The 23,075-nt window shown below is 40.0% G+C and overlaps 1 protein-coding gene across 1 annotated transcript in view; it reads right to left on the bottom strand.

Annotated features, from left to right (window-relative positions):
• The window catches only part of LOC136857465 (uncharacterized), a 263,084-nt gene that overhangs the window by 81,636 nt on the left and 158,373 nt on the right, over nucleotides 1-23,075 (bottom strand). Inside the window, exon 3 of the mRNA XM_068225070.1 lies at nucleotides 21,444-21,756. Within this exon, the coding sequence (XP_068081171.1) occupies nucleotides 21,444-21,756 (313 nt within the window). The remainder of the gene's footprint in view (nucleotides 1-21,443; nucleotides 21,757-23,075) is intronic.

Here is a 23,075-nt window from a genome sequence, read left to right as displayed (position 1 = left end):
GGTCACGATCTTAACCAAACGATGGGGTTCAGAAGAGAGCCTAACTACTTGAAATGAGGAGCAAAAATGTGCTTACTAACTTTTATTAAACTGAAAGAGCACGATAACATCGTTAATTTAATATGCATTCTTGCCACAAAAATATAAAAGGATTTAATTATTGATTTTTGAAAAGTTCCAAACACAGTCACATTACATAACGTCACTTCGTTTCTTCCAATGTCGAAGAATTGCTTCGGAGAAGCTAATATGTTAGTGGACAGCGAAACTGAAAAACTGAAAAAGGGAAGACCTGAAAACCGGGCACCTATTATTCCAAACGAGAACTGAGAGTTAATCCACACGATCCGTGGAAAATCTGACTTTCAACAAGTAGAACGCCTGATTTTCTCTTAATTAAGGTTATCCACCAGTCAAATACCCTTCACGGATACGGAACATCCGCCGAATGGACCCTTAATCGAACCAAACTGACTATCAGTTGCTTTGGATAGGTTGCGAAATATTATGGGAAAGCATGGTGTTCACTACAAGTTAATGGCATCATTCACAATTGAAATAAAATTCCACCATGTATTTGTCATTCATGACACCCTTAAGTGATAAGGTAATCCCGATGCTAAACGTGCATCACCCCAAACAGCTGTTCGGAAGGAACCAACAACAACATGATCCGGGAGGATCTTACGTTAAGTCGTTCTAAAGGAACAAACTGCGAAATGCAGGAAACAATTATTAATCATGCATTTAGAAGAAATGCCAAACACTGAAGTTAATCAAAAAGTGAAAAGTCACTTGAAAATATTATTATTGAACCGATTTTCAGGTTAGAAATGGGTTTATTATGCTTAATAAATTTACCAGTCCACGCTAAAATTTACTACAATTTTAAGGAATTCTTTCCCTTGACAACAATGCTACCAGTACAGATCTCTCTATTTACTGTCTGTCCCAACACACTACCGGTAAAGTGATTACTTACTTACTCTAACTAAGAATAAGAATGAAAATACGACAAGATGAAAATAATATAAATTACTGGCTGACGAATCGAAACCGCATTCGCAACTCAAGTCTCATTCTACAACACTAAGTGTCAATATGCACACTATCAAACGAAAACGGACGTTAAAACGAGGAAACAATAAAGTCCGTAAAAATAAATTAACATCTCGAAGTCATACAGCTTAACACGCACGAAGAAACACAGTAAAAATATTTAATCTAGATCGGGTCGATGTCCCACACTTGGACAGCCCTCAACTCGTCTGATAGCAGTCCCGTTATCTCAATGAGAGCTTCGCATAGACCCTCTACAATAAATCATATCGTACTGTAACGGCTACCTTCAACCAGGCCACTTCCACAAAAGAACAAACAAAAGGAACATCTTAACCGAGACTTGAGTGTGTACAGCTACCATCCCAGACCTATCGTCGGGCTCACTTGAAATCTGTACACCCTAAACCTAATCAGTATATACATGATGCCTTCCAAATCCTATCGTCGGGCGTGACCTAGGACGTCTCATCATCAATGACTCCAAGAATAAACACGTGACGTCCTAAATCTATCGTCGGGCGTGACCTAGGACGTCTCATCATCAGTGACTCCAAGAATAACATCTGACGTCCTAAATCTATCGTCGGGCGTCAAAGTGGGTCGTACTACGTCTCCCTTAACATATCAGGCGAAATGCAATTCTCAAACAACTCTGATATTAACACAAATTTCGTCAAACAAATGCGCACGACGGAACCCACGTCTCTATTATCAAATGAATGCAAGTCGAAATACAGCAAGTGTCTACCTCTCGAAAAATACAGTAAGTGTCTACCTCCTTATAATATGTGAACTCAAAAATAAATAGACGTGACGAACGGTTCTCCACCTCGAACACAATCTCAGCCTGTGCACTGACGTGTTAGGGAAGCAAATGAAAATTCCCAACACACGTGTACCCTTTTAGTGGATGCCTTCAAAATAATAATCATCACCACCGCATTCGAAATTCTCAGATCGCCTATCATCAATTCCAACCATCTTATCCATGACCTCTCCAGTGAACAAATTAAATATAACCCAACCGTGTGTCCAAAGTGCTCTTTGATCCTGGAGATCGTTCATTCTCTTATCATCCATGCGGGCTTTACATAACATAGATCACTGGATGTGTACTACCCAGACTTTAACATTTTACAAGAGTCGCTTTCACTTGGAATCTTTCTATAAATTTCACAATGCTTCACCTCATAGTCATCTCAAATTCGGATTGATTGCGGAAAACAATACAGCCTGCCTCACACAGCCTGTTCCTAAATACTTCCTCTACAAAAATACAGCTTGTCTCAACACTCTTTCTCCTCGCTTTATTCCAGCGGTATTACTTCCATCTATCTCGTCTCCACATACATATCAATTCATCGCTCTCAATTCCTTTTCCTTCAAGATCCTTTTTCATACATCGATCCCCTGGTGAAAACGACAACCATTATTAAACACATCTCTTACTTTACTATTATTAAGACTTTCGGACCTCAAGAATCCAAGAGCACACATCGACCTTTCGCAATTCAAGTATACACGATGTCTCAAAATTTCCTTCCCATTAACGACTGTGACTCTAACAAATTTTATTGACATTATCTAAATATGCTTACGATCCTTGTAAAAATAACTGGTTAAATGTAATTTAACAGAGAGGAATTTCCTTATCCCGCGGTAAACATTATTATTATTATTATTATTATTATTATTATTATTATTATTATTATTATTATTATTATTATTATTATTATTATTATTATTATTGACCAACATTTCTGAATGCAACTGACACCTGAAATTACGATATTCGCCACGACAAATTTACACTTATAACGTTCACAAATCCGCACTTTGAATGATATCTCATCTCAACACAAAAATTTTAAGCGTCGCATTTTACCGTTCTTGACATGAAATTTACACACTGAAATTACACACGCTGACCAAAATTTGTAACGCCTTTCGCCTGATAATTACGAATATCACCCGACAATCATCTGGAAAATTTGTTTAGGACAGACAGTAACTAACTAACTAACTACAACATAATATAAAATAGACAGACCTGCACAATGGTGACATTCTCAGCATTCTGATTACATCATCTCCAGCAACCTCGTACTTAGCCGCTCATTTTCACAGATAACATTTTCATTTTCAAAATTTCACTCATCCAAACACTACCCTTCACACACACGAGATTAAAATTACCATAAATAATGCACTTTCTTTGTAACTTGCACCACGAACTTCCCTCGTTCTGCAGTCGACTCTAACTGTCTGATGCGTTTCCCAGAGTGGTTTCTCTCCCCGTTGTTTCAATAAGAACAGGTGTTCGGCCGATAAGGGAGTAGAACTATTTTGAATCGCTTCCCCCAGACCCTCTTCACTTACAAGAGTACAGGAAATGATAAAAATAAAATCTGCTGTGTATTTTTCAACCAGCCTACACCTTCCCAGTTCGTCTGCAAACGTTCACAGCTTCTCCAATCACTTTTCTTCTTAACTAAATATATGGACCTTAGCCACGAACATGTATTGAATTATTGTCGGTCAATCTGGCGCGAATTTCTAATGACGACGGGCACAAGCTCCCGCGGCTTCAAGTTCCAGATCGACACTGAAAAATCTACGGTGGGGGGTTTCTTTTATAATTTCCGGAAGGACGCTATCCCCTCTATGAGGCTTGGTTGTGAAATCTGCCAAATTTGCTTCTAATAGACCAATTTTGATAAGATTTGTCCCAGAACTCCGGACAGACTTGCACTTATGTTCGATGTTAATTTTATAATTTTTCTACACTCACAACGGGAGAAATAAATTGTTTCTGCCCGTGCGTTTCGCGCGTTTTCTTCCTTCCATGACCTTGGCACGTGTAGCTAGTTCGCTGGTCTCACGCTACCATGTACTTGGGCTTAACTGCACTTAAAATTTTCCCTGGGGGCTCTGTCTTCACAGAGGGTGTATGAATAATTTTGCTCATTTATTTCTTCATTTACTATATTATCAAAATCCCTCGTGGTGCAGAATTCCATTAATTTAAAGAATTGTCGGGCACTCGAGCCCCGCCGAGGTGTCCCGGCAATCCACGAGCTCGCCAGGAAGGAAGAACCTCCCCACGCAACATCGGGCCCTTGGGAGCGCAAAATGGCTGCCCTCAAACATACAGTAGTTTCTGAATGCCAAATAAATATTTGAGAAAAAAAAATTTTCTCACCGTAGAATTATGGGTTCATAATCCACCTACAACGACGAAATGTTTACCCAGAAAGGGGAAATATTTAAACAGATATATTCCTTCAAAATTCTAAATTGTACATGGGAATTTTGATACAGATGAACCATGATTCTACGTAAAATTTCCCAGCCGATCTCACTCTTGACGTAGGGCTCTGTTACTTTCACGTATTTCCCTGTTTTCTTCTTCCAACAATAGAATTGCGTTACAGATATCATCAACAAAGTCTTCTCTTAAGAATGAACATTGTAAACATTTAGCGTCTTCCTCTTCTTTACTCCCGCTGCTTGCCTGTCCTTGGATTGGTGCCTCGACCTGTCTTCCTCTCGACGTGACGATCACATTTACTGGTTGTAGTTCTTCTTCTTCTTCTTCGGTGACCCTCTCCCCAGCTGGTAAGGCCGCGTCATCCTGTAGTGGAATTCTTTCTTCGGCTCTATGATAAACCTTTAAGTTGGCGGCATTGAATATAGCTTCGCTGCTGCCATCCAGACTCTGAATTCTGTAGGAATTATTCCTGAAACTTTTGACCACCTTGAAAGGCCCAACATATAAGGGAGCAAATTTAGCATAGATGTTTTCCTGCGGTTTTGACATCATGGGTCTCCTAACAAGCACCAATTCGCCTTCCTCTAAGGGACGGTGGAATCTCCGATTCCTCACCCTGCGCAACCGGCGGTCTGCCTGCCGACGTAAATGTTCTGCCGTACTTTGAATGCATAATTCCTGTGACGGGCGGGGATCGATGGGACACTGGATGACACCATGCCAGGATCTCACAGGATACCTATTGAAGTGCACGATAGAGGGAATCCTCCCAATAGATTCGTGTATGGTGTTATTTACACAAGTTACTATCAGGGGTAGCACATCAACCCACTTGAAATGTTCTTGGGCGCAATAAATTCTACAGAATTTTGCAATTACTTGCATTACCCTTTCGCTAGGATTTCCCTCAGGATGTCTCACGCTGCTCAGGATGTGGTGAATTTCCATATTCTGAAGGGCAGTTTTGAACTGTGCAGAGGTGAACTGGGGACCATGATCTGTCAAGAGGAATTTCGGTGTGCCCATTTCCGGAATGATATTTCGGGAAATACACCTCAAGACTAGCTTGGTGTTAGCTTTTTGCATGGGAAACAGAGTCGTATACTTGGAGAAAACATCGATGGTTACCAGCACGAACTTGTTCCCACGCTTTCCTTTCACGAGCGGCCCATAGATATCCATCGCGAACAGCTCTTTAGGTTGTGAAGGTAAGAGAGGAATAGGCGCCTGCCTGATCAGATAAGGGTTTGCCTTGACCCGTTGGCATGTATCGCAGGTGATGATGATGTCTCTGACATTTTCCCTCAGATTTACCCAGGTGAACGTTTCTTGGATGGTTGACACAACCTTATCAATCCCTCCATGACCAATAACCCTGTGTACGTGCCAGATTAATCCCTTTCGAAGCTCCGGTGGTACCAAAATTCGGGATTTCACGTGATCGCTGTCCACGAATTTTACCAACATGTTATTCACGTACAAGTAGTTATTTGACAATTTCTGGATGGCAAAGTACCGTGGATCGTCAGCCGGAAGTGTCCCTCGGAGGAAAGAAATCATTTTTCCGCAGAAAGGATCTCTCAATTGCAAGTCTCCCAGTTGTCTCAACTCTGATAGGAAATCGTGGTCTTCCTGAACTAAGTCCAAATGATTCACGGCGTGTTCTTCCTCATTAGGGTTTCGGCTTAACAGGTCTGCCAAGATGTTCGATTTTCCGGAACAGTGCTCAATTTCGAAGTCAAATTGTTGTATGAACAGGGCCCACCTAGCCACTCGTTCACTAGCGACAGCTGTTTTCATTATAAAGGTCAGTGCCTTGTGGTCGGTTTTAATGATTATGTGAAAACCATAAATCATTTTCCTCCAATGTTGCAATGCCTGAACAATAGCCAACATTTCCAATTCGGTCACGCTGTATTTGACTTCGTGTGATCTCAACTTTCGGCTATAGAAGGATAAGTAATTCCTATTATGAGGCTGGTCCAAACATTCCTGATATAGGAGTGCCCCGATTCCCACGGTCGATGCATCAGTCTGTACAATAAAGGGTTTCTCGAAATCCGGATACCCTAGCTTAACGCTGTTTAGCAAGAGCTCTTTGGTCTTCCTGAAGGCCTCTTCGTGCTCGGGACTCCATTTCCACCTGTTATTCTTGTGAAGCAAGCTCTGCAGTGGGGCTACAACCTCCGTGTAATTCATGCAATGGTCCGAAAAAAAATTGCACATTCCAAGGAATTGCCTGACATTCTTAATTTTGAGTGGTCTTGGGAACTTGTCTATGGCTTGGAGCTTCACCGGGTTCGGGCGAACTCCTTCACCATCAATGACATGGCCGAGAAACAGGACCTCCCTTTGACAAAAATGTGACTTCTTCAAGTTGATTTTGAAACCTGATGCCCTTAAATTCTCCAGTAGTTTCCTCAAATCCCTGATATTTTCCTCAAAACTGGATGAAGCTAGCAAGATATCATCGACATACCGAGTTGTAGCGGCTTTAACTTCATCAGTTAGACATCGATCTAGGGCGCGTATGAGAGCTGCACCGGCGGTTTTCAACCCGAATGGGAGACGATTGAAGACATACGTCTGTTGGTCAAAAAGGAAGCCAGTAAACAATTTAGACTTGAGTTCCAAACCGATGTGATGATACGAGGATGTCAAATCTACGCTAATAAAACGTGATTTTCCTCTGAAACGTTTGATAACCTCTTTAATAGGAGGGGCATGGTCATGCTCGGGGACTAGGCGTTCGTTGAGGGCACGAGCGTCCAAACACACGCGCAGAGACCCGTCCGGTTTTTGAACCCCGACCAACGGATTCAAATATGGAGTGGGCTGCTTGGAAATTAGCCCGTTCTCCTCCATTTCCTTAATAATTTTTGCAGCTTGAGCATAATACTTGTCCGGTATAGGGTACGGTCTCCTCTTAAACGGTGTCCAATCCGTAACAGCTAGTGCATATGTGAAATTAGGGATTAGACCCGGTTTGGAATCGAACACAGATATATATTCCATTAAGAGATCTCTAAGTTTTTCCTTCTCTTCTACAGTACCAGGGCATTCCGCGACCTTTAACCCAATTAAGGCCTCGTAATCAGTGTCAACCTCAGCTTCCAAGACGTCATGTAACTCTTCATGATGAATCCCTTCGTCATCTACACTGTGAATTTCACCAGCGACTCCCTCTAATGAATTTACAAAGTCTACACATTGGGCCTCCTCTTCGCCATATTCTAATGTTCTATCTTCTCCCAATTCCTCGTTTAGTGTAATGACTTCTGCTCCCTCTTCTTTCCTGAACTTTATCTGGTTCCTGCTCAAGTCAATGACTGCGTTGGTCTCACGGATAAAATCAGCCCCTAAAATTACATTGTAGTGCATTTTGGACATGACTACGAATGCATGAGCGAAAGTTGAATTTCCAATTTGTACGTCCAAATAAGTTTGTACCTTACAAACAGCAATTTTGTCAGGAATGACCCCTCGAATTTTTACATTTGACACCGGAATAATTGGCAATTTATTTCGTTGTCTCAAATCGTCGAAAAGAGCTTGGGAGATGATGCTGATACTGGCCCCGGTATCTACCAAACTTTTGACATGAAAATTACAGATGCGTACATTTATTAAAGGCAGTTTCTTTACTTGATTGCTCTCCTGTTTTAAGTGGTCTTCCACCAAGTCATCAGAGGTAATGATCCACGAATCTATCTGTGCGACCACCCACTCATCTGACGTCTCTCCTTCAGAATCTGGGATGAGAGACTCTGAAAAATCTCCTACTGGGAATTTGAAGTTTTTTTTTCTATCAAGAGTCGACATTGACTCTTGCTCGAAATTCGGCGCAAACGGGTTCAGACCGGAGTTTCGCTGGTCTTGCCTATGTGCCTTCTGGAATTCCAAACTTTCAGCCCCGAAACAATCGGTGTTGACGTCCTGGCGCTGTATAGCCCCCTGCCATTTTTTCCTTTCGTGGTCCTTCCTTAACCCGTCGGTGTACTGAACACGTTCACGGTACCGTTCATCCTCATCACGGCGGAAGTTCTGGGTTCGATTATTTCCCCAGTCCCTGCGGTTATTAAGTCCATTCCTGAAATTCCTCTGGTTTTCTCTGTCCCCATCGTATCGCCTCCAGTAAGGGTTCCTCCTTTGTGGATAATTCCAATTACCCCTACGCCTTTTCCAATCCTCATTTCGTGGATGCGAGGGTTCCCAGTTATTCCGAAACTCACGCCTCCGCTCAGTCGGCTGTGGTTTCCCCTGCTCAGGTGCCTCTGGACTTCCCTCTGGAACCTGGCTAACAGTGTTTACATGTTGCTCGTGCGATCGTCCCCCTCTGGGTGCTATTTGATTATGGGTATGATCCAATTGCCTAAGGATCATTTCTGCCTGCATGGGGGTCTCTACCTTTGATGCAATGAGCATCCTTTGCACTTCGGGAGGTAACTGCTTCTGGATGGCCTGTACCAACTCTTGCTCCGAGGGCGGCGCCTCAAGTTCTCTGAACTTTACCATTTGTGCAATAAAGTATTCACTGAACTTTGTAGGGCCTATTGCATTATACCGACGTGAGTATAGCTCTAATCTAAGACTCTGCTGAATTTCCGTACTCCAAAATTTATTGAGAAACGCCCTCTGGAATTCATCAAAGGTATCAAAGTGGTATCGGAAGCCTTTAAACCATAAAAGTGGTGCCCCCTCTAAATATCTTTCAGCTACCCTCAACTGACGTTCCTCAGGAATCTTGGCGTCCCGGATGTACTCCCTGAGATCCTTAAGAAACCCCTTCGGCGTGGTATGTGGACCTCCATTAAATTTCTTAGGCTGGTCCTCATGTAACTTGATCATGTTAATAACGTTTGTGACCCCTGAGCCTTGAGATCGACTGGTATCTACATTTGAGCTCTGACCGTTATTATTCACATGACTGATATTTGGCAATTGACCACTGAGGTCAGAGTTAACAGCTGTCGAGGTTTGACTTAATACTTTGTCCACCTTGGACTGCATATCTACCACGCTGCTAATCCAACTGCTCACTTCGCTCTTAATGAACCCAACTTTCTTGTCTGTCTCTTCCTGGGCTGACGTGATTTCCCTTAAGTCCTGTTCTATACTAATTTGCCTGTCATTGAATTCCCTGGTATGTTCATTTTTCATTTCAACTAACTCCTCTTGAATTTCTTTAATTAAAATTTCGGAGTCCTCATTAGCCGCTTGGAGTTTACTAATTGCTTCCTCATTAACTTGCAACAGTTTCTTCTCCATGGTTTCGGTTTTTGACAATACCTGACTCTCCAATTCCACACTAATTTTATCTACCTTGTTGTTCAGTGACTGAATGTCCGCAGATAATATTTGACGTTGTTCCTCTATTATGGTTAGCGTTTTTCCCTTTTCCTTATCACGGGAGATCCGCATCTCTACGACCTGTTGTGTAATGTCGTCCTTAAATTCAACCTGGCTGTCGATCAGCTGCTTATGCGCCGCCTGGCTTTCCAGTAAATGCTTGTCAAGTTCCTTTCTCATCTCATCCTGACTATCACATAACCTACTGTACATGTCGTGGCTTTCGTCAAAACGCTTGTCCATATCGGTTTTTAAACTGTCATGGATTTTAGAAAACTGTTTGTCGAAATCGTTCTTTAAACTGACCTGCACTTCCGCAAATTGTTTGTCAATTTCATCCCTAATTTCCACTCGGCTATCATCAAAACGCTGGTTGAGTTTACCTATCTCACCCCTGACTTCCTCTTTAAGTTCGGTGCACATAGTGTATGTCTCCCGAACTACGTTCTTCAATCCAGCCTTCAACTCATCACTAGACTCTTTACACCTAGCCTGGGTATCCTCAATACTACTTCAAACTAGACTGCAACTCCTCAATCTTACCATCCAAACTTTCGTTATGAGCCTTCATGTCCTCTCTCAAATTCTCGCTCTGGACTTTCGCGTCCTCCATCTTACTATCCAAACTATCTATCTTACTATTCAAGTTCTCATTTGTCTTACTATTTAACATCTCCATCTTACTACCCAAATTCTCATTCTGGACTTTCATGTCCTCCATCATCTGCTTTAGCAGATCCACGGTCACCTGACCTTCCATCTCACAATACCACAAAGAATACAATAATGAGTACGCTGGCTGTTGATGCAACCAGAATACTCCAAACTACTAAGGAAAGAATTCACTATCTACTGCGTTTACACATACAAACGCTATTATAATTTAATACCGAAACTGACAACATTCCAACAGTTGTCTCATAAAATTTTGTTTACATGGCTGGTATCACAAACTTGTTTAATAAAAAGAAAATTCTAAAGTTAATAAGTTACTCTGGATAAATATCCCAAATGGTTTCGCTTCCGTAAATTAAGTAAATAACGAACATGTTAACGCATAAACTTTGAATGTAATTCAGCGTTACCACTTCCAAAATTTATATTGGCAACATGACATAAGCTTCAATAATGCTTTAAATATTGGTTTCCTAAAATGCATTGTGACTGTTATTATTATTATTATCTACCAAGTAGTTACGCTCCTCATTAAACGTGTTAATATCTAGCACTCTCATTGGGCATAATTCGTTTAACTGTGGCTCAGCCATAATTTTCACCCGCTTGTATTATTTATAATGTGGCTTAGGCCTCAACATTATTTTATATTTTCCTAACATTTATTTTCAATGGATAATTTCATTATCGTTATCGTGGCATCGTATCGTTATCGTGACTTTGGGCTCCTCATCGTTATCGTGACATTAAGGCCCCACAGTTGATGGCGCCACTTCTACTGAACCCTTGAACTTACCATTCCATCGTTGGTCGGCCACGGCTGCTACGGTAGGACAATTTAGAACTCTTAAATCTTGGGTCGTTGCGGGAATAAATTCGGTCACGATCTTAACCAAACGATGGGGTTCAGAAGAGAGCCTAACTACTTGAAATGAGGAGCAAAAATGTGCTTACTAACTTTTATTAAACTGAAAGAGCACGATAACATCGTTAATTTAATATGCATTCTTGCCACAAAAATATAAAAGGATTTAATTATTGATTTTTGAAAAGTTCCAAACACAGTCACATTACATAACGTCACTTCGTTTCTTCCAATGTCGAAGAATTGCTTCGGAGAAGCTAATATGTTAGTGGACAGCGAAACTGAAAAACTGAAAAAGGGAAGACCTGAAAACCGGGCACCTATTATTCCAAACGAGAACTGAGAGTTAATCCACACGATCCGTGGAAAATCTGACTTTCAACAAGTAGAACGCCTGATTTTCTCTTAATTAAGGTTATCCACCAGTCAAATACCCTTCACGGATACGGAACATCCGCCGAATGGACCCTTAATCGAACCAAACTGACTATCAGTTGCTTTGGATAGGTTGCGAAATATTATGGGAAAGCATGGTGTTCACTACAAGTTAATGGCATCATTCACAATTGAAATAAAATTCCACCATGTATTTGTCATTCATGACACCCTTAAGTGATAAGGTAATCCCGATGCTAAACGTGCATCACCCCAAACAGCTGTTCGGAAGGAACCAACAACAACATGATCCGGGAGGATCTTACGTTAAGTCGTTCTAAAGGAACAAACTGCGAAATGCAGGAAACAATTATTAATCATGCATTTAGAAGAAATGCCAAACACTGAAGTTAATCAAAAAGTGAAAAGTCACTTGAAAATATTATTATTGAACCGATTTTCAGGTTAGAAATGGGTTTATTATGCTTAATAAATTTACCAGTCCACGCTAAAATTTACTACAATTTTAAGGAATTCTTTCCCTTGACAACAATGCTACCAGTACAGATCTCTCTATTTACTGTCTGTCCCAACACACTACCGGTAAAGTGATTACTTACTTACTCTAACTAAGAATAAGAATGAAAATACGACAAGATGAAAATAATATAAATTACTGGCTGACGAATCGAAACCGCATTCGCAACTCAAGTCTCATTCTACAACACTAAGTGTCAATATGCACACTATCAAACGAAAACGGACGTTAAAACGAGGAAACAATAAAGTCCGTAAAAATAAATTAACATCTCGAAGTCATACAGCTTAACACGCACGAAGAAACACAGTAAAAATATTTAATCTAGATCGGGTCGATGTCCCACACTTGGACAGCCCTCAACTCGTCTGATAGCAGTCCCGTTATCTCAATGAGAGCTTCGCATAGACCCTCTACAATAAATCATATCGTACTGTAACGGCTACCTTCAACCAGGCCACTTCCACAAAAGAACAAACAAAAGGAACATCTTAACCGAGACTTGAGTGTGTACAGCTACCATCCCAGACCTATCGTCGGGCTCACTTGAAATCTGTACACCCTAAACCTAATCAGTATATACATGATGCCTTCCAAATCCTATCGTCGGGCGTGACCTAGGACGTCTCATCATCAATGACTCCAAGAATAAACACGTGACGTCCTAAATCTATCGTCGGGCGTGACCTAGGACGTCTCATCATCAGTGACTCCAAGAATAACATCTGACGTCCTAAATCTATCGTCGGGCGTCAAAGTGGGTCGTACTACGTCTCCCTTAACATATCAGGCGAAATGCAATTCTCAAACAACTCTGATATTAACACAAATTTCGTCAAACAAATGCGCACGACGGAACCCACGTCTCTATTATCAAATGAATGCAAGTCGAAATACAGCAAGTGTCTACCTCTCGAAAAATACAGTAAGTGTCTACCTCCTTATAATATGTGAACTCAAAAATAAATAGACGTGACGAACGGTTCTCCACCTCGAACACAATCTCAGCCTGTGCACTGACGTGTTAGGGAAGCAAATGAAAATTCCCAACACACGTGTACCCTTTTAGTGGATGCCTTCAAAATAATAATCATCACCACCGCATTCGAAATTCTCAGATCGCCTATCATCAATTCCAACCATCTTATCCATGACCTCTCCAGTGAACAAATTAAATATAACCCAACCGTGTGTCCAAAGTGCTCTTTGATCCTGGAGATCGTTCATTCTCTTATCATCCATGCGGGCTTTACATAACATAGATCACTGGATGTGTACTACCCAGACTTTAACATTTTACAAGAGTCGCTTTCACTTGGAATCTTTCTATAAATTTCACAATGCTTCACCTCATAGTCATCTCAAATTCGGATTGATTGCGGAAAACAATACAGCCTGCCTCACACAGCCTGTTCCTAAATACTTCCTCTACAAAAATACAGCTTGTCTCAACACTCTTTCTCCTCGCTTTATTCCAGCGGTATTACTTCCATCTATCTCGTCTCCACATACATATCAATTCATCGCTCTCAATTCCTTTTCCTTCAAGATCCTTTTTCATACATCGATCCCCTGGTGAAAACGACAACCATTATTAAACACATCTCTTACTTTACTATTATTAAGACTTTCGGACCTCAAGAATCCAAGAGCACACATCGACCTTTCGCAATTCAAGTATACACGATGTCTCAAAATTTCCTTCCCATTAACGACTGTGACTCTAACAAATTTTATTGACATTATCTAAATATGCTTACGATCCTTGTAAAAATAACTGGTTAAATGTAATTTAACAGAGAGGAATTTCCTTATCCCGCGGTAAACATTATTATTATTATTATTATTATTATTATTATTATTATTATTATTATTATTATTGACCAACATTTCTGAATGCAACTGACACCTGAAATTACGATATTCGCCACGACAAATTTACACTTATAACGTTCACAAATCCGCACTTTGAATGATATCTCATCTCAACACAAAAATTTTAAGCGTCGCATTTTACCGTTCTTGACATGAAATTTACACACTGAAATTACACACGCTGACCAAAATTTGTAACGCCTTTCGCCTGATAATTACGAATATCACCCGACAATCATCTGGAAAATTTGTTTAGGACAGACAGTAACTAACTAACTAACTACAACATAATATAAAATAGACAGACCTGCACAATGGTGACATTCTCAGCATTCTGATTACATCATCTCCAGCAACCTCGTACTTAGCCGCTCATTTTCACAGATAACATTTTCATTTTCAAAATTTCACTCATCCAAACACTACCCTTCACACACACGAGATTAAAATTACCATAAATAATGCACTTTCTTTGTAACTTGCACCACGAACTTCCCTCGTTCTGCAGTCGACTCTAACTGTCTGATGCGTTTCCCAGAGTGGTTTCTCTCCCCGTTGCTTCAATAAGAACAGGTGTTCGGCCGATAAGGGAGTAGAACTATTTTGAATCGCTTCCCCCAGACCCTCTTCACTTACAAGAGTACAGGAAATGATAAAAATAAAATCTGCTGTGTATTTTTCAACCAGCCTACACCTTCCCAGTTCGTCTGCAAACGTTCACAGCTTCTCCAATCACTTTTCTTCTTAACTAAATATATGGACCTTAGCCACGAACATGTATTGAATTATTGTCGGTCAATCTGGCGCGAATTTCTAATGACGACGGGCACAAGCTCCCGCGGCTTCAAGTTCCAGATCGACACTGAAAAATCTACGGTGGGGGGTTTCTTTTATAATTTCCGGAAGGACGCTATCCCCTCTATGAGGCTTGGTTGTGAAATCTGCCAAATTTGCTTCTAATAGACCAATTTTGATAAGATTTGTCCCAGAACTCCGGACAGACTTGCACTTATGTTCGATGTTAATTTTATAATTTTTCTACACTCACAACGGGAGAAATAAATTGTTTCTGCCCGTGCGTTTCGCGCGTTTTCTTCCTTCCATGACCTTGGCACGTGTAGCTAGTTCGCTGGTCTCACGCTACCATGTACTTGGGCTTAACTGCACTTAAAATTTTCCCTGGGGGCTCTGTCTTCACAGAGGGTGTATGAATAATTTTGCTCATTTATTTCTTCATTTACTATATTATCAAAATCCCTCGTGGTGCAGAATTCCATTAATTTAAAGAATTGTCGGGCACTCGAGCCCCGCCGAGGTGTCCCGGCAATCCACGAGCTCGCCAGGAAGGAAGAACCTCCCCACGCAACATCGGGCTCTTGGGAGCGCAAAATGGCTGCCCTCAAACATACAGTAGTTTCTGAATGCCAAATAAATATTTGAGAAAAAAAATTTTCTCACCGTAGAATTATGGGTTCAATATGTCTCACATATCAAGTTTTGGCAGAATTATTATTTTGTTTTGTGATTACATATGTGCTGTTCATCTCGTTGTAGGTTTACATTCTTGGTCATAACGTTTCGTGTTTTTTCATGAGTTTCGTTCGAGACTGACAATAATGTTTTGTTGTTGAATGAATGTAAGGAAATATACTGAAGATTATAGCTCCCATTGGTTTATCTTAAAAATCTTCACTATGGGAGAGAGAACTAGAATAATCGTGGCCACATGAACATCATATAATATTGATGACAATGAAGGTAATTATAATAATTATTAATTAGGCTTTAGAATTTGTCTTCAGTATACAGAAGAACTGAGGTTACTTCTTTTATGGATCAGAATATATGCCATCAGAAGGTGAATGTGAGAAATTCCCATTCCCCAAACAACTAATAAAGAAGAAAGCAAAAGTCCACATGTGTAACATTGACGGGGGAAATTACTGAATTAACCACACACTTCTTGTAACGTGCTTTCGGCTGATGCGGTAGAGATAACATCTTCAAATGGTATTAATACATCTGTTGCTAATCTTTTGTTTTTTAGGTTATGGTGAGAGTGAACGTGATGGTGGAGGTGAAGATGCTAATGCCAAGGGTGCTGAAATCGAACTTATCACTGTTAGGAGAAAATTAGGCAGAACTGAAACAATAAAAGGTGAAAGCACAGGGTGAAATTTATGTTGAAAGGCAAGGCAAAGTACAGCCAGAAAATATATTTATTCTAATTTATGATTATAGTAGGCAAGAGTGCACCAAAAAATGGAAAAAATAGGTATCAAAAATCAGTATTCACTGAATTTCATTCACTTTTTGACCATGCTGTTCAAGATCATGTTCATAGTAATGGTGACGAGATAACAGGAAAAGAGACAGAAACGAAAGAATGAGGAAAAAGAGGTATGGCTCTCATGATAGGACTATAATTGCTCACTTTCTGTTCATGTCAATAAAGTGCCTATAGTAGTTTGTAAGTAATTGTTTACATCAGTTTATGGAACAAAGGAGGTAAAGATGGTTTGCTAATGCACAAGAAGAATGCTAGTTGGTAACGTAACACCTGATCACAGAGAAAAGCACGAACCAAATAATAAACTACCGTAGTTTCTGAAAGTGATTAAATACTAGGTCACATGAATAGCTTTTAACAACATACCAGTTATAAATGCTTACCATATCACCTTAATCATAAGCCAGGTTGGAAAGATAGCCCATTCTGCGACTGTTCTAAAATTCCACAAACAATGTAAAAAATAGTGTCGGGTTGTCCCCTCCATGTCTTCCCTGGAAGTCTAGAGGGCCTAACTCAGCTACTCCTGAAGCGGTGGATTGGGTCAAGAGTTTAGATGTACAAATCGAATATTTCAGTTATGTGAGACATGCATTTTCTGTTAATGTACTTATGGGGCCGTATTATTTTCTTTATATGCTGTATTGCATCATACCCTAAATAAATTAATCATCTTAGTCTAAGCAAAATGTACAAGCTGTACGTGACTAAGGAGGAGAAAATTAGCGAGTGTCATCTTATCCTGTTTATAGAGATATTCAACAGGACTCGGATTCAAGTAACCTAAGACAGACACTTGTAAAACATGTGTCGTGTTTCGAATGAGGCTAAAGAGTTGTAATCAGGAAGATAAGGGTATTATTAATCAACAAGAATATGATAAGCATTTAGATTTATACATACAAGAGCTAGGAAAATGGCAAGAAATTAGCAACGGAAAATAATGCCATGAAAGTACTGGTATTTGATATGTAACAGTGTGTGCCAACGCAATATAGTTTATTACAACAGACAATTGTGATGTACAATTCTGTTGATGTACTTATGGCGAGAGACTGTAGCGAAAGAAATAATGAGACTGAGTGTTTTATGTGGTATGAGGGAGCTGCCGGACGAGGATCAGAACAAATTGCGTCTTGTTTGCACAAGAAAACAATCTCCATACCTAACACAGTGACACATCTCCCAACCTATTCTGATACTTGCGGAGCACAAAACCGGAATATCAGTATGGTAGTGATGATATGTGCTGCAGTTGAAAGCAGACCCTCCCAGGAAACTATAGATCTAAAGTTTCGATTACCTGATCATACCCATCTTGAGTGTGACGTGAACTCTGCTCGAATAGAACGGGCAAAGAAGCACGCACATTTGAAATAATGGTACCCTGAGATTGGTGTAATTTTGTACGTTCTTTGGAAGGAAAGGTGCCAGTGAAACTTACTGAAATGTGACAGAATGATTATTACTGTTATTCATGTTTGCTGACAGGTAAACACATTAAACGGACAAAATATACCGCGGGAAATACTGAGAAATGGTTACAAATCAAACAATGGCTGCGATACAAACAATTTAAAGTTATAGAATTTTTCATCCTTGATCCAGATGTACCATTTAAGGTTATGGACCTAAGGCTGAAGAAAAGAGAAAGACAGTAAAGTGACCATATTACCCTAAATTATTCTGGGCCAGTCAAAAGAAGAAAATTGACTTTTAGTCACTGCTACCTCTCACCAGTCCAGAATGTCATAATTTCTATCAACGTTTATCCAAGAGTCATTCTGTATCAGATAATATACTTCTTTATTCTGGCTAATCATCATCATCATCATCATCAAACTGAATCAGTGTTTCATCTCAACCTATGTCAAGATTAGAGGTTTAAAGCTGTGAAATTTATAGTAAAGAGAGAAAATACAACTTCAATAAAGATTATTACTTCTGTATTGAAGTGTATGTGGATTTGCTTAGGATTTTCTTAGTAATTTCTTCTTCTTCTTTTTCTTCTTAATCTGTTTACCCTCCAGGGTTGGTGTTTTCCTCGGACTCAGCGAGGGATCCCGCCTCTACCACCTCAAGGGCAGTGTCCTGGAGCTTCAGACTCTGGGTCGGGGGTACAACTGGGGAGAATGACCAGTACCTCGCCCAGATGGCCTCACCTGCTATGCTGAACAGGGGCCTTGCGGGGGGACGGGACGGGGTTATTGGAAGGGATAGACAAGGAAGAGAGAAGGATGCGGCCGTGGCCTTAAGTTAGGTAACATCCCGGCATTTGCCTGAAGGAGAATTGGGAAACCACGGAAAACCACTTCCAGGATGGCTGAGGTGGGAATCGGGCCTCCGCGGGTGGCATCTAAACACACTAACCACTACACCACAGAGGCGGACTCTTAGTAATTTGATATGTCAAATGGTGTATGCCTTCATGTGGCAGAACTTGATATGACCATTTATCGCCTTGTGATAACACATTCTTTGAAATATCTATATAAAATACATGTATTGTGTTTTATAATATGTTTGTCTAGACGATATTATAGCTTGAAGTAAAGAAATTCACTTATGTACTTTACGCCACCTTGTTAATTTTAAATTTCATTTCTTGAAAAGTTTCATTTATTGACGTATCAACTTCTGGCTTATCAACACCGAATTACGGAAATCAAAGTTCTAATACAAAAATATAGCCTTTAAGGTCATTTCCAAGATCGTCATTATCTAAATTGCGCAATTCAATTGAGCAAGAATCATTAACTAATTAATGTTCACCACATACGCATTTCCACTGCTATGAGATCTATCCAAGAAGAAATAAATATGTATTACCCAATTATCGATTTTTTTTAATATTTAGAGATGATGAAATATAATTTTGTATTTATTCTGGCGTAATTAACAGCAAGGAACAATGAAGTATTTATTCAATTGCTTTAACAATCATATACTCAAAATCTAGATAGAAAAACTACAGTTAATCTGATTATGAATTAAAATAAGAATTACGGATGTACGTATATGATACGCACCTGCAAAGTGCAAAAAAGTGAGAGGTTAATGTGGATGCACGCAATTCATTTCTTAAATTGGGAAAATCATTATCATGCTGTTGTGAAGTTTATAAGATTATTACTTTAAATATTATTGAATGTTTCAGCTAGTATCAATTTTAAAATAATAATAATAATAATAATAATAATAATAATAATAATAATAATAATAATAATAATAATAATAATAATAATAATAATAATAATATTATATTAATAATATTTCTCTACGGTTTTTCTGTATAATGAAGTGGTTAAGTGTAAGAGAGGACCATGAGTCCTAACTTCGCCACTATTAAAGACAAATGAATAAATAAAATTATCCTGCCAATGTTACCACTTTTGTACCGGCAAGCGTTCCTGTTCTCTTCATAACTGTTATTTTGAACTTATGAATAATATATTCTGATTTTTCACTCCTGTATAGCAAACTCGGTCTGAAAACAGACCTATGTAAAGATACTGCAGTTTCGTCCGAGACCGTACTTCTTTCTCCAAGAATACCATTCATCGCACAATACATTAGCTTCATTGTACCTTGATTCGATCTCAGTTGCTATACAACCATTCTCAGAAAATACACATCCTTAAGTACTTGAAATGATCCATCTGTTCCAGAATTAGAGTAGCTGAAGCTTAAACTGATGAGAGAGGAATTCCTTATATACCTGATATTAGTAAAGAACCGGTATCAGAGATGAGGCTTTTGCGGATGATTGTGAGCAACTGCAGAAAGATCTCGACAGTGTTGTGAGACGGACTGCAGGCTATGGTATGATGATAAACAGGGTTAAAACTCAAGTTGTGAGTTTCATAACTAGCAACAGTCCTCTCAGTTTTAATTACTGCGTTGATGGGGTGAACGTTCCTTTTGATTTCCTTTTTTTACAAGTTGCTTTACGTCGCACCGACACAGATAAGTCTTTTGGCGACGATGGGACAGGAGAGGGCTAGGAGTGGGAAGAAAGCAGCTGCAGCCTTAATTAAGGTACAACCCCAGCACTTGCCTGGTGTGAAAATGGGAAACCACGGAAAACCATCTTCAGGGCTGCCAACAATGGGGTTCGAACCCACTATTCCCCGAATACTGGATACTGGCTGCAGTTGAGCGACTGCAGCTATCGAGCTCGGTAAGTTCCTTTTGAGGATCACTGTATGTACCTAGGTGTTAGTTAACATAAGGAAATGTCATCATTGAGGTAATCACATAAATGGGATTGTAAATAAAGGGTACATATCTCTGCACATAGTTATGAGGTTATTTAGGGGTTGTACTAAGAACGTAGGAGAGGGCATGTAAGTCTCTGGTAAGACCCCATCTAGATTATGGTTCCCCTGTATGGGTCACCCACCAGGATTACTTGATTCGAGAACTGGAGAAAAATTAAAAGAAAGGCAGCTTGATTCGTTCTGTGATTTCCGACAAAAGAGTAGCGTTACAAAAATGTTGCAAAGTTTTTGCTGGGAAGACTTGGGAGAAAGATGAGCTGCTCGTCTAATAGGTATGTTCCGAGCTGTCAGTAAAGAGATGGTATAGAATAAAATTAGAAGGCGAATAAGTCTGAATGGGGTTTTTAAAAGTAGGAAGGATCACAATTTGAAGATAAAGTTGGAATTCAAGAGAAAAAATTGGGGCAAATATTCGTTTATGGGAAGGGGAGTTAGGGATTGGAATAATTTATCGAGGGATATGTTATATAAATTCCCAAATTCTTTGCAAATCATTTAAGAAAAGACTGGAAAAACAACAGTTAATGAATCTCCCACTTGGGCGACTGCCCTAAATTCAGATCAGTGGTGATTGATTGATTGATTGATTGATTGATTGATTGATTGATTGATTGATTGATTGATTGATTGATTGATTGATTGATTGATTGATTGATTGATTGATTGATTGATTGATTGATTGATTGATTGATTGATTGATATTTCCTGTCTGAAATTCAAACCTCTTACGTTTTTTTCCCACTAGCATCCCTTTAAGTCTTAGGAATACTAATTTTCATAACATACTTACTGCACTGCTTTTCATACTCCAAGATATTACTAATAATAAGAATAAGAATAAGAATAAGAATAAGAATACTCACGACGGCCATGAGAGCAGAGCGCATCTCGTACACCCAGATGTGGCTGCAGGAACTGCCAAAGCCATGCACGATGACCTTCATGGGTGCTGTGGTATTGAAGGAGTCCCGGCGGGTCCACGCCATGCTCATGTTATTGAAGGGGATCTCCATGGGCAGGCCGATACTCCGTGCTCCTCGAGAAGTCGAGAAGAGAATGAAGCGAGTGGAGACCTCTTGAGGGGGGGACGGCAGCATATCGAGGTAACCAAACACTCCAGAGTCGTAGAAGCAGCCCACATCATCGTAGCACACCCCGTTGGGGGCACGGGTACGCCTGTGGAAAAGCAGTTATTCATGTTTAGGGGGAAACTGTAGATTCCAAAGCTGTCGACGATCTATGTCATCCCCCTTTAGAAAGGAGAAATAAAGCAGACAAACTGCACAGCTAATTCAGAGACAATACTCAATAGACATTTACGTACGAAGAAAAATCCCTCATGAAATGAATCCTGCCGGTTCTCATTCAATTGAGAGAGTTCACCAGGATTAATTCTCGTGGTTTGTTAATACTCCTTTATAGAATGGGACTCTCGAGAAATATACAAGATATTCAAAATGCGTCCAATACTAACAGGGGACCAATGGAATTAAATTGACGTTAGGGAGCACTCCTCTAACTCACAAGTTTCTGTCCAGAGTCACCAAATATTACTTTAAGCTCCTCGAAAGAAGCCACCACGACTTCTTAAAACAGAATTATGTTGCTAAGTGTTTTTTCTTTATATTTTAGGGTTCATGAAATGTCAAATCCTGCCTCTTCGGGCCTAAACAGATTTTCTCAATTCTGTCCCTTTTATTTCTTTCTTTCATGTTCTTTTCTTTTCAGGACAATGTTAACCACAATATTGGTGTGAGCCAGCCTCCCTTCCTGACTCCTGTCTTAATCTCAATCTGATCTCAAGTTTCTCCACGAAACTTAAATTCTGAGGGAGGTGCTGCTAATATTTTTGATATAAGTTCCTTGGTCTTTCTGCCTACCCCCAAATTCTTCCATTTATTAAAGGGTGTCTCTCTGTCAATCGGACCATAGACCTTTCTGCTGCGAGGCTGACACAAGTACCACATTCAAAATTTGATTTATTGCCTATCTTTAAACTCTTCAGCCACGAGGCTGGTTGGATCCTGTAGAAACATTACCGAAAGTTATGCGGTTGTAGGGAAACTGCAATCTATAGGTGCACCATCATGGGGTTTACAAGACATGGTGAAAAAATAATTTGCCATTACCTTCTTCACTGGCCCTATGAACAGTACATCCAGACACACTAACCGTGCTCCGAATAACATTACTGAGCACCATACACCTTCACAGTCATAAATGAGACTGACAAGGAATCCTCACAAGTGCGAGGTGGCAGGTGCGATGTCTATTAAGGGGCATTAGGAAGTGTTGTGGTAACAATTGAGGCAGGGAACAGTATTAGCTGCTAATGGCACAGCATGTGCATAGGAGGGTGACAACAAATGAGTGTCCAGGCGGTGCAGAGATCAACCTTCTATGGAATATGTGTGTTACACTTCACAGAATAGACTTCGTCGACGTTCACCGAATGTTCAAAGCAAACCTTTGACTTGCACCATGAACACCGAATG

Source organism: Anabrus simplex, chromosome 1 (genome assembly GCF_040414725.1).
Source record: "Anabrus simplex isolate iqAnaSimp1 chromosome 1, ASM4041472v1, whole genome shotgun sequence".
In the NCBI taxonomy this organism is placed as follows: domain Eukaryota; kingdom Metazoa; phylum Arthropoda; class Insecta; order Orthoptera; family Tettigoniidae; genus Anabrus; species Anabrus simplex.
This window is presented reverse-complemented; position numbering and strand designations above follow the sequence as displayed.